At 32.2% G+C, this 13808-nt stretch overlaps 1 protein-coding gene across 3 annotated transcripts in view; it reads right to left on the bottom strand.

The window, feature by feature from the left end:
• Window positions 1–1527: 1527 nt before the first annotated feature.
• MED6 (mediator complex subunit 6) overlaps window positions 1528–13808 on the bottom strand; it is a 90281-nt gene continuing 78000 nt past the window's right edge. For all 3 annotated transcript variants that reach the window (XM_085823785.1, XM_085823783.1, XM_085823786.1), the window contains exons 6-8: window positions 10736–10804; window positions 6776–6907; window positions 1528–2067 (exon numbers count right to left, since the gene is read on the bottom strand). In XM_085823785.1, coding sequence (XP_085679911.1) covers window positions 1832–2067; window positions 6776–6907; window positions 10736–10804 — 437 coding nt within the window. In that variant the 3' untranslated portion in view covers window positions 1528–1831. The remainder of the gene's footprint in view (window positions 2068–6775; window positions 6908–10735; window positions 10805–13808) is intronic.

The raw sequence follows: 13808 nt of genomic DNA, 5'->3' as shown, positions 1-13808 counted from the left end.
ACAAAAACTGTTCCTACTGTAAACAGTATTGTATATGTGTAAGTTTAATTTCAACATTTGTAGAAAAATATATGCTTTATATATATATATATATATTGCCAATTTAAGCTTTCTTATTATTTTATAAGAATGAAAGACAAGTTCACTTATGTTTAGATGTTTAATACTTTGTACTTGTCAAATTATCAGTTTCTATTAAAGAAATGAATCTTTTGTTTAGTTCTTAATATTTTAAACCGCACATTGTAACTAGGTTATCAGAAGCATAAATAGATATATAGACTTGCATGACCAATCCATGAAGACACTCAAGTTATATATGGTTCATACCTTATTCAAGATACAAACCTAGCCAGTTTTTTCTATCATTCTAGCAAAAATTACTATATTTTAAGTAGAAATCTTGTGACTGCATTTCACACTATTTTGAATTTTATAGAAACTAAATACAATGACGTATTTGGTTTCACTTGGAAATGAAACTATTTTTAGAATCAAACTATTTTTTGATTCTGAAATCAGATTATTTTTTAGAATAGTAAAAACAAAAACAAAAAAAAAATTTAGCATTAAACTGTCCGAAAAAAAACCCCCAAAATTCTTTGAAGAACTTCATACTTTTTTTAATACATGAACACTTCTTAATATAAAGAGGGCAGGCAACAGCAAAATAGTTCTCTAATTTTTTTCCCATAATTTGTTTTCTTGAATGAATCAATTATATTTTCTAAGTCAAAAATATTTTTGATAATTTATGTAACATTCAGATTATTCACAAGTTGAAAAATATCAAATAGAAAGGCCACTTTTGCCAATTCTAATACTATTAGTTAAATCCTATGTAAAGAAATACGTAAATATTTTTCTAAATGTATACAGCCCAAATAATCTCCAAAGAGGTCGCCGCTTTTTCAGATGGCACATACCTTTCACCATCGATGGGGAATAGCTGATATACTTTGCACTTTGTAATCAATTATGAAATCTCGATAGTCTTAATAAACAGAAAGTGACTCATATTGCTGATATGATGATCAAAACTATTGATATGCTTAGTTTAGATCCCTTGTTAATAAAAAATAGCAATTTCGCATGTAAAGAGTTTAAAATGAAAATAATACATGTCAGTATTGGTGTCATAAGCAGAAATAATACATGATTATAAAATAGATATTAGAACCTAGTGACTGTATATGTACGATTTAAAATAATAATTACGTATGGTAGAGCAAATGAGAAAAAGAGTAATTGAATTTTATTTATTTGAAAACTTTGTAATCAATAAACAATGCCCACTTTGCTTATCGATGATACAAGCCTGTCTATCGATGGTGAAGGAGAGTCTGTGCCATCTGAAAAAGTGGCGAACCTTCAAGGAAACCAGTGAATCCATGTGCACAGAAATATTAGCCTTGCTTTACAGTCATTTCAAACTAAAAATGCATAAAAAACCAAAATTTAACATGCCTATACAAATAATGTTCATAGCAATCTAAATCAACATACTCATATCAATACTTGCTGACATCACACTTTTAAAATTTTTATTTCCTCTTCTTCATTTCAGCTTGTTTTACAGTCATATAAATTGCTTGATTTGGCACTAAATCTTCCAAATTTCTGCTCCTATAGAAATTTAGTGCTAAATTACATTTTGTAACGTACTTAATAATGTGTGGAACAACTGCCAAGTCACAACATAACATAGTAATTACATGATTTTGCCATAAAGCAGAAATTAACTGAATCATCATGCATGATATAGACAATATCTTTTAATAAAAAGTTATCAATATTTTATTGAAGAACTATCTTTAAGCAGTTTAAAAATTCATAACAAGCGTGGCTTTTTCTCTGGTGGAGGTTTCATAGCTGTACGTTGAACTGCAGATGCAGCTGCAGTAGTAGTTGGAGGAGGAGGAATTGCATTCACTGTTGTTACTATTGCTGCTCCCAATGCTGCAGTAGTTACTGTTGCTGTGGTTGTAGTGGCAACTACTGTTGTTGCAGAGGTATCTACTTTTTCAGTTTTGACTTCAACTTTAGGCTCTACTTTTACAGCTTCTTCTATTAAATAAATGCATAAAATACACTGAAAATAACAATAATCAAATAAATCATAGCATAAAGTAATTACATATATAAGGCAATGCTTTTTACCTTTTCATATTATTTACTTGGTATAACTATACTGACTGTACTTATCCTATTCTTATACTTCTAGCTTTTGAATGAATCCTTAGAATAAAGAGCTTCTACTAATTTGAAGTTTCCTTTAATATTAGATTTATCTTAAAGGAAACAATAAAACAATGGTACCTGTCACAACTTACAAAAATGACCATGTGTTGCTTGGCAGGCAGCCATTGCTACCTCGCAGAAACTGTTATAAGGATTTTATCTAAATCTTGACTTGTGTCGAATGGAAAGAGTGACAGCGTGCTTTTACTCTGCATCAGATAAAAGAATGTCTGGAACAACAAAAGGATGATAGAATGGGATATTTCACTTAGCCGCCATCAGTCAGTGAAGAAGGATGTAATGAATGAAAATAGACATGCAATGTGAAAAAAGTTGGATCGGTAAGGTAGTAAGTACTTCAAATAATTAACAAAATGTTAGGTAAGAATATCCAAAGGATATTTGTGCTTTTCTCTAGGAAAAGGTGAGCATTGCAAAGAACTGATACAGCTGTTTGAATGTAATAATAGAAGTGCTGAACTTTATGCCAGTGTGGTATAACAGCTGACCAATCATAGCATAGCAAACACAACCATCGCAAACATCTTTGATTGGCTGTGGTTTCAATGTTGTTCCTCAGGTGTGAATGAAACTAATGGCTATAACAAGAGTGACAGCTATACTGCCATCTGAATGCTCCCTAATATAATACTTCAATTATAGGCATTAAAATTGTTACACCATGAAGGAAGTGCTCAACCATACAGAAATTTACATGAAAGGTAATATAATACCTCACAGTAGGCATACATTACAGGCAAAACTATTGATACTGTACAACGGTAAGGCATACAGAAATGCTGATTTTTCATTTCTGAGCAGCATTTCCATTTTCTTTTTCTTTCTTTTTTTTTAAATATATGTGTAGGAAATTGTGTTATTCTTTGGAAAAGGAACTTGTACCAGCGCATTTGAATTTATGGCAGGCTAATCATAATCTACCAGAATCATGGATTATCATGCTGCAGAATTACTGCTTATGCTGAGAACAAATATTAACATGAGAATTTGCAATTGACAGATATCAGAAGAACCATGCAAAGTGACAGGAAGTACCTAAATGTCCTGTCAATCACTAAAGCCTAACACATCACTGTTAGAAATCATATACACTGGGTATGCTGCATGGCACTAGGTACTCGTATGTAAATGCTTCAGCACTGGAATCAATGCCTATAGTGGTGTGTTCAGCAATGCCTATCAAAGCATGATGTCTTCAGATTAATTCGACTTTTTCTTTGATTTTCTTGATGGCCATATTAGTGTGTAAAAGTACCTAGGTGAATGAATGTTGGAAGCTTATCTTTTTCTTCATATTATTAATCCATTATCTGGATTGATAGTATGAGATGAAAATGAAAACACAACCCATTCATCTCTAATCTACGTATGTACTTTGACCAGCCACAGTTACATTACTGTGGTTTGTATGTTTGTGGCTGTCATCTCTTCCGGGCCTCCACTTCCTTACATTTCAACAAGATAATAAAAGATGACATGTTTCTTTAACCCTTTAAACTGCCATATGTTTTGCTCAGCCAATGCATTAACTGCCTGGGCATATATAGTATATGCATTTCCGAAATGCTATCATTTGCTTTGCTGCTTTTCCGAAATGGTGAACATAATGATGGTGCGGTTATTGGTCATGTTTCTGTTTGAGTAAAACATATTTTTTTATTCTGTGCTTCCATTTTCATTTACTGTTTGTAGTAAGTGCTTTTTTTAGGAATATGTCTGACAATGATGACTAATTTGACTGTGCAGTTATTGCTCGTGTTTTCATTTGAGTAAAACATACTTTTTTATTCTCTGTCTTCTATTTTCGTTTACTGTTTTTAGTAGAGCTTTTTCCATGAATATGTGTGACAGTGAAATAGATGATTACTTTCCGTCATCTTAAGGATTGGACACCTCAGAATATGATATCACGTTAAATGAAGAGGATTGCAACTATTCTCCGAAAGATGCTCAACGTTGGGTACGAATTGATATGTAAAACTTGCCTATGCCCCCTCCACACTTTCCATTTAGGTATACTCATTTTACATGATATAACATTGAAACCTGATATTACTGGTCTAAAAATAAATTGATCGAAACTCCATGTTTGGGGATCTTTTTTCTTATACATCTTATTGTATACAAATATCATTTTTATTATATCTTTTTATTATAGTTTTACTCTAAACATTAAATTTTGTATTTTCCTTTTTTGTTTTATTCTTTATTTTGTGAAAGTAAACAGTTTTTAGGCAACAAAACTTGTACTTATTTTACCCCTAATACATCACATAACTATGCTCGCCAGTGTAAAAAACAGTGACACTGGGGAGTGAATCTCATATGTTTTCTGAGGCAGTCAAGGGGTTAATACATATGATGTTTGACTGCTGACAAGCTGGCATGTTCTTTAAATCTCTCACCAACTAGGAACATCTGATCAGTGATTGTAGTCTACCATAACAACTTACTAGTCAGTATGACAAACTCTTGGCTTGGATCTGAAACTTCCTGGATTGCAATGCAATCAATGCTGCCTGCTGCGAAATCACAAAAAAGCTGAATGGTTTTATTTCTTGAAGATCATGCTGTGAGTGGCTTGCCAATTTGAATGCTTTCATGAGATTTGTTGCTACTTTATATATATAACTATATTATTTAAAATACTTTGCTCTCTAATTTAATGTTGCAAATATTATTATTAATAATTTTACAAATGCCAAACATCAGGGCTTAAGCTATTAGTTCAAGAGCTCTGCAGTACTTTTTAACAATGTCCTAATACTAAGAAAGTGCAATACAGTTATTTAAATATTAAAAAATCATAGGCTGATTGAAGTCATACTAAAAAACAGTTTGGGGAATCGACCAGTCCATATCTGTAGAAGTGGTCTTGCAAAGCCATATCCAGACGGACGTCTAAACTGAGCTACCGCTGTCTTTCTTGGAAAACTGGGAAACAAAGTTCTCTCTCCACAGAATCCTCCATCCCTTATCCATAGTGTGTTGATTCATTTAAGAATTTTCTTAAGAGTCAGGTTAACAAACGATTTAGTCATATGAAAAGAAAGTGGTCGATTAATACATTGCATTATTAAAAGTCTTTTTTCTTAGACAATGCGTCAACTTTTTTGTTGCCCATAATTCCAAAGTTACAAATATAAACTTAAAGAAAAGGTGATTGCGAAAATAAATACTACAAGGTGTGGCCATTAATTTCAAGGCCAACATAACCGTATGAGAATCGTAAATTATAAGATTGCATTAATGTTTGTATTTGGAAGGTCGTTTATGTGCACATGTTTAATAAAATCCATGCCTTTAGAAGCAAATGGTTGTCCTTGAAATGCGTATTATAACACAGTTGTTAAATTTTTGTTAGAGAATTAACATTGAATTCTGCTTCAAACTGAGCAAAACTGCCACAGACACCCATGAAATGTTGAAACAAGTATGTGGAGAGGAAGCATCATCCCATTCACACACCTTTTAATGGTTTAGCTGTTTTCAGGACAGTCGTGTAAATGTCAAAAATGGTTTACACACTGGACAGCCACGTTCTGTGTGCACCCTCAGAAACAACCGAGAATGAATTTTTTTCCCTCTGACAAGACTGTCACCGGACAGTTTTATGCAGAGTTCTTTCCAGACTTTGACAAAGAATTCACAGAGTAAGGTTTTATTTTCAACAGAATAGGAATTGACTGCTTTTGCATGACAGTGCCCAGAATCACACTGCATTACCTGTGAAGTGAATTTTGGGCCAGCATGAGGTGGTGGAGATGCAGCATCCTCCATACTTTCCAACAACACTGGCAAACTTATTTTGTTTCCAAAACTGAAAAATGTATTTAAGGGAACAAGATTTGAGGATGTCAAAGCCATCAAGAAAACGGTGATGTCCTCATTACAGAACATTATGAAAGAGGATTTTTTAGACATTTGTTCCCAAAGTTTATGCAGCTGAGCACAGAATTTCAGTACATCAGGTGGGAGTTACTTCGAAACATATTAAATGGGTATATATTTTCTGGAGTTATTAATCAGTCCTGGAAATTAATGGCCACATCTTGCAAAATATTAATCACATATATTCAGCTAATAAATATTACTCTTTTCATAAAACGAAAATATCTCTCCTCATTCTGAATTGTACCAGAACATTACTTTCTCCATCCAATACTCTATTATAATAATATATAAATGAAAAAGTTCAAAACATGATCTAGCAAAATTAAGATAAAATATTACCATTTATTAGATATGATTTAAGTTATTCAATTATGCTCATTATTTCTTTGTTTGTTGTTTGCTTAAATACATAAAAGCACACATGGCTGTTTCTAGAAAAATTATGACTGAAAATATAAATATTATTTAAAAATCTGAAATCTGGCTGATTTGGCCAACTAATTAAAACAAAACATAAATCAATTATGAAAACTAAATTATTGTCAAAGAGTTAAGTTCATGAAAGTAAACATTCCACAAGTTCAATTAGTGTACAAAAATTTCAGAATCATGACTTTACCAGTTGTCTGTTTCTCCAGTTGTGGTGGTGAAGGTAATTTTGGTGGAAATTTCTTTGCAAGTTCTGTAAGGAGAACATCTACTCTACGTCGTTGAAAAACAGATCCTGGCTCTTCCTTAGCTTTTATTTTTTCTACAATTAAAAAAAAAAATCTATTTCAATAAATCAGATACTGTATACACATTTATTATAAACAAGTATTTGGCCTTTTAAATTCATAACATTAGTTTTGAAGTTCTAGTATAACAGATGTTAAGATGGAATCAATATACTTCAGTTTAAAAAAAAAAAAATTCTTTTCATATAGTAACACAGATTTCTAGATTAAAATACCTAAAATGTTACGAAGGTCATCAAAAAAATTGAATAATAATTGCTCATTATGCCTGCACATGACAACCTGCCTCAGTTACTACAAAACCAGTACATTAATCTAAGCCAAATCTTGTTGCTGTGCTTGCTAAATTTGTATTGTTGGCATTCCCCCCCCCTCCCAAAAAGGCCTTGAGGATAAAAAATCCTCCAAGCATGAAATCTGAAATATTATTTTATTCCTGAATGTGCAATATATTTGGCTTATTTAGATGTTTTGATGCTTTGCTGTTTATTCTGATGTTCAGTGGGAATGTATCCTGCTCTTACCAGAGCCTCATATCACATGAAGGGCCTCATACTTGAAAATTCATTATTTGTAAATCGTCTTTGAGAATGGGAACTAAATGGAACACAAAAAAGGTACTTTGTCTCTTTTTGTTTGAAAGAGTTCTGAAATACTGGATAACTACTTCTACATAGCATGAAAAATCCAGTGTTTCTTTTCGGTCATGTGCATATCAACCATAACAGAAATTCAACATCTAGATCAGCAAAGCATAAATACATACCAAACGCTATGTGTATGACCTGTCAATTTAACATGAATATTATTATGATGATGGTAAACAATTTGTTCTCCAAGTCACTTATAGCACCATAGTAGTATAACATAGTCAGAATTTGACCCTTGTTTATCATTGCAGCAATGTGATTAGTTAGAGAACCCCTGACACTCAGGTATTTAAGCAGCATGGCTTGCACTAATATAAATTAATTAACACTTTTAGGTAAAAGGCAGCACTGATTCTCTATTTTTATTGAGATTTCCAATTCCCTAACTTCATCAAGAATTTCACAGGGAAGAACATCTGCAAAACATGAAATTTACTGTGAAATGCATTTTCAAAGATCTTCTTGTTTATCTGATTAAGATAGTCAGCGACTGACAATTTTCACATTAGCATAAATACTTCTGTTTCTCACATAGTAAGGAGCTCCAATAATGATTGAGGATAATATTTTGTAGCTTCTGAAGAATCTGAATGTCTTTCTTACTTACATTTGCCAACGTACATGACATGTATGTAAAAAAGGGGCGGATGACAAAGATGTAAATTTATTTCTTCCTATTTAATGACAGCAGTTCATTTTTTAGTAGAGTGTTAAGTTGAAATGCAACTCCAAGCACCTTGTAATGGACTCTGTTTATGTGTGTCGGCCAAGTAATAGAACAGTTGAGAGTGATGCTCAGGTAATCGGCTTGGTTCACTCTGGACTAGCTGTCTGAAGAGAATGACATTCCTGATTTCATCTTTGCAACAATATTTTCTTATGAGGAGTACTTGTGATTTATCTGGCTGGATGCTAGTTTTTCAACTAGCGCACCACTGCTTACTTCCTGGGACTTTTTCTTGGAGCTTTAACTGTTGCGTGGTCAGGCTTTTATAATTTAACTATGAGTGCCATGTCATATGCATAGCAGGCAAGCAAGGAGTTATGGTCAGTCCTGAAGTCAAGAAAGTAATTGGTATATATAATATAAAGTATCATGCCTAAAATATTACATATATAATATAAAGTATCGGACGTAGATATTTCTGATACTTGAAATGATGTCACCTTGTCTGATGGAGAAAGATCTATTTGAGAAATGAATTGATCATAAAAAAGATTTCATATAGGAACTCCATGTGGATGAGCCATGTATGCCTGATGCAGTCAAAGGCTTTGGCCACGTCTAGAATCATTAAAAGTTATATGCAAATGGAAGAAATTGATAGTGGCAGTACAATGAATGAACTTTCTGTAAGAAAATGGTGTATCATGTCCAATGAAAAAAAAAAGATAAATTTGCATAACAAAGACTCAGATGGCTTGCCATCGCTCATTACATGAAAACTAAAAAAAAAAAAAATTAGATGCATGAAAACAATGAACACTTAACAATTCTTGCACAAAAATTCTGAGATTTTTCTTACAAAGCTTTCACTGATTATCTTGGGCTACATGAAAATGTATACTTGTTGGTGGTCTCCCAAACTTTAGGCAGATGTCTACGAAAAAAGCAGCACTTGATCTGATTCTTGATACTATGAAGATGGCGATGAATTTTTAAACCATGTTGTAATGGAAGATGAAATATGGGTTTTATACAGAACACCTGAATCCAAGCATCATTCACTGGAACTGCATTACACAAGGTCTCCTTCAAAACCCAGAAAAGGTAAATCTGATCACAAGGAAACTGACATTCTTTTGGGAATGCAATGGTCTACTGCTTCTTTAATACATATGAAGACAGGGGTAATAATCAGCAGCTGAATGGGAAACTCTTCAATGAGCTATCTAAAACAAAAGGCGTGAATTGTTTGACTGATCATATTGGTTCACAATAATGCTCAAATTCATACAGCTGCAGCAACATAACAAAAATAGATGCATTTGAAGTGGACTTTTTAAGCATTCCCCTTACAACGCCATGTGATTTAATCTTTTACCAAAAATGAGGACTTAGAATATGATAAAGATCTCAAAGAAGCAGCCCCTAATGGCAGATGATTAAACAGTAGTACTGGGAAGCATGTCCCATTATGATAAGTGACTAATAATGGTGATGAAAACATTGAAAAAAAGAATTAGATCCAGTGTTAATGTGCACAAAAGTTGTGTTATGATATCTTTCATTTTAATGGAGTAACACTTAAACGTTCTTTTTAACATGTTATACATTTATAAAAAAAAAAATTTAAAAAAAAATACAAAATATTACACACCTGAAGTTCTATTTTATATAATAAAATATATATTTTCACACATATGCAAGCTTATAAGATTGTATTATGCTTACATACTACGATATTCAAATACGAAGGAACTGTTAGATTTTTCATGTGCTGTACTGCGGCACAGAAATGACCTAAAGCGCTGTTCCCACTGGGGTTTATCTGAGCTAACGGAGTCAGTTCCCTGTGTCGACTAGCTCCGCTGTGCCTGCAGTTCAGATTTTTCAACATGCTGCTCTATGGGGAAAAACTGGTTTTGGGGATGGGTCGACTACGTTAGTTGTGTTCGTTAGCTCAGATAAACCCTAGTGGGAACAGGCCTTAATAATCCAACCACCATGTGTTGTATAGTGCAGTTACAGCTTGAAGTCATAAACAGTGCCTCTGAGAATGGTGAATAAATAAGAAATGCCTCAATAAGTGGAATAACAAATAATAATTATTATTTTTTTAGTGGAAGATGAGATCTTCAATTCTTAAATTTTGACCAGGCTTGCCACATTTAGCCCTGGTTTTCTCCAGCATCTTCACAGTGATTCAAGAATAGAAAGCTACCCAATCAAAACACTTTCTTTGAAGAGGAAATAAAGCAGCTTCCAGAATGTTGGAATAGGTATATTGCACAGCATAGGGATCATTATAAATGACATATTTTTAAATATTGACATATATTATGACATGACATATTTTTAAATATTTAATCATTTCATTTGGCCATGTCATATTTTAAGGCAGTAGAACAAACAAACAGGTATTATAAAAATTTGCCTAAATTAACATATAATCATAAAACAAGAAAATAAAATGCTACCCAAAACTAAAATCTCAGTGAATTTTAAAATTTAATACTGCAATAAATTACCTGTTTTTTCATTATCCTTGAATTCCCACCAATAACCTTTAGATGGATGATATTGTGAATATGATGCAGCTATAAAGAAAAAAAGATACCGTAAAATAAATTAAGCCAGTCTGTTCATGTTTATCTAAAAATACACACCTTGATAAATTGCTAAGGAATTTTTTTTTTTTTTTTTTTTTTTAAATTTGTTCAATAAAACTCAACAAGTGGGTAGGTGCAAATTTTATCATTTTCAGAAAAGGAATGTATTACAAATTGCTGTCAACTCAAAATACGCTCCAACAAGACATTATGGTAAAAATGAGAGTATGCTACATATTTTCCAGAGGAATAATTCCATTATGGCAAATATAAGGTCTTTATAACAATATTTGCGGAGTCCAATTATAGACATACAGTTGGATGTATCAAGTTAGAACAAAGTATTACTGAAAGGCAACAAAGTAATATTTGACTCAAAAAGTGTTAGCTCATGATTGTTGAAAACTGCCAAATCCAGATCAGCTTCACATATGCATATGCAGAGCAGACTACTATCCCAAAATGTACCAAATCTCCAAACTACTTTGCAAGAAGTATCTCAGCAACGATTCCAAACAATCCCATAGAAGGCATGCTAAACCAATGCATACATTGCAGAATGAAAGGCCAATAGTAGCTACCAATTAATATGAAGTCTGTTGCCATTCACATGCAAGGCTGCATTTCTTGTGATTTCTCCATATTACTTCATTCCCACTAAGATTTTGTAATCTTGTTCTTTCCCAAGATCCAAAATCAATATTATTTTATTTAACTTGATAGAAGTACCATAGATCCTCTGCACTAGATTTATGTTTCACTTCCTGGATGATGTCTACAAAATTTTGCTATCCCTTAGTAACTGTTGAAGAATGTGTGCAAATAAAGAACACCAGGCAGTTTTATCATGTAATTAACAAACTGATATCTTAAAATACACTTAAATCGAAAAAAAAAAAAAAAAAAAAAAAAATGCATGCAATTAAAAAAATAAAATGCAGGGAAAATAGAGCCAAAAAGCAAAATACAACATGCAACTTTTTTGTCTTTTGTTTTTGTTAAAAATGTTGTGTATGCATGTTGAAAGTAATAAAAATATTTACTTGCATTATTTGAGAGTTTCTTAGCTTAACTTTTTTCGAGCATTAATATTTTTTTTTTACCTTCACACTGAAAGATGTAAAGTGATGTTTCATTGTATATATATTTTTTTCTCCCCCAGTTTTTGAAATAATATCCAAATGGTAGGTTATTATATTTTAAGGGTTAAGTGTTTTATTATTTTTTAGTATTCTTGGTAAACAAGTAACAGAACTGTAAATCAAAAAGTGCATTTTTGATGTACAGTCAAAAGTCGTTAATTCGGACACCCATAATCCGGAATGATCTATAATCCGGACCTCAAAGCTACAAACTTTCTGCGCATGCGTCGCGTTCACGCATGCGCACAGGCGTTTACGAGAGCACGTAAAACCCTTACGGCTGCGAATATGTTTGTGCGCATGCGCGTTTAATGTGTAACGGAGTTATACGCTAAGCTAAAGTTATCTAATTCAGTTAATGTTGCAGATTGCATTGTTCCTTAATCTTCGAATTGGATCCGGCTTATTATTTTTTGCAGACTGTTAGAGCAATTTTATAAAAGTAAGCGTGAACTTTCGATTATGTCAAATAGAATTTCCGATATATATTTACTACAAAGCGAAAGTATGTTTTGAAATCCGAAATCTGTTTATCAATTTCACGCTGCTCTGCGGCAGAGGGGGGGGGCAGAAACGTCATTATTAGATTATGATAGATTAGAAAGATTATGTCAAGTAGAATTTCCGATATATATTTACTAATATGTAATTTGTATCTACAAAGCGAAAGTATGTTTTGAAATCCGAAATCTGTTTATCAATTTCACGCGGCGGATTGGAAGTTAATCTGTCAGCACTATCCTTATCTTCAGGGCAGATGTTTTTATTTTATTTGGTTTATAGTCTTTGATATGATTTAAATCAAGTTCCTCGTCATTATAATTCCCTTCCGATAGTGACCCAGAGGTTATTGAAAACGAAAACATTTCGATTGACAAATTAGTCGGTATTCTCAACACAGCAATTATAGGACTTGAACAGCGGAACTTTGTAACTGAACAAGAAATTATGTCTGTTTATAGAATTAAAGAGAATGTATTATCACATAAAAAATGAAGCAACTTAAACAACTTACATTGAAAGAAATGTTTAATAAAGTAAACAAATAAATATTAAGCTTTTTTTTTTTTGTAAATTTTGATTATCTTTAGATCATAATTTTTCTTTATTTCTTAAATTACGGTTTCATATTTTTAATTTTGTAATTTCTGCATGCCATCTTACCAGATTTAAACTGATGATCTATAATCCGGAAAAATCGATAATCCGGAATCGCCGAAGTCCCGAGGAGTCCGGATTAACGATTTTTGACTGTACTAAAGATTATTTATTCTCTTAGTTTGAATGAAAAATATAGTACTGTAATTTACACAATTATTATTTTATTTATTGGAGAAGTCAAACAACAAGAATTAGCATTATATTTGTAAAATATGTTCATTCTTATTGTTTGACTTCTCCAATAATCATTATTTGGTGTGTTATTTTAATATAAAATATTTTATTAGCAGCTATTAATTTCGTTTTGGCATTTTGCATTGATTCACGATAAATGTCAGTTCACTTTTCAAACTGTTGCCACCAAATATTACAACCCTGTATTATATTTAAAGATATTAAATAATGAAGAATCTGCATTAATGTATCTATGTTTCTAGAGCCCTCAAATTTTGAATAACGTATGTTTCCACTCGGATATTGACATCTGGAAGCCCAAATTTTAAATTTGTTTTATTATCTATTTCAAGATTTGTAAAACTTTAACGAATTTTTGATTAACAAACTCAACGATTTCAAACATTTTTATCTTCAGCACGTGAGACTGTGTATCGGAAATTCTAAAGATATGCTCGTTTTAAAATTATTTTGCAATATTGCTGTTGATTTAAATTTTTAAGTGTGAAGAACAT

The sequence above is a fragment of the Stegodyphus dumicola genome, chromosome 9, assembly GCF_044657685.1.
Source record: "Stegodyphus dumicola isolate Sdum_Otavi_A_Nest chromosome 9, ASM4465768v1".
Taxonomy (NCBI): domain Eukaryota; kingdom Metazoa; phylum Arthropoda; class Arachnida; order Araneae; family Eresidae; genus Stegodyphus; species Stegodyphus dumicola.
The sequence above is the reverse complement of the archived record's forward strand: the minus strand, read 5'-3'. Positions and strand labels throughout refer to the sequence as shown.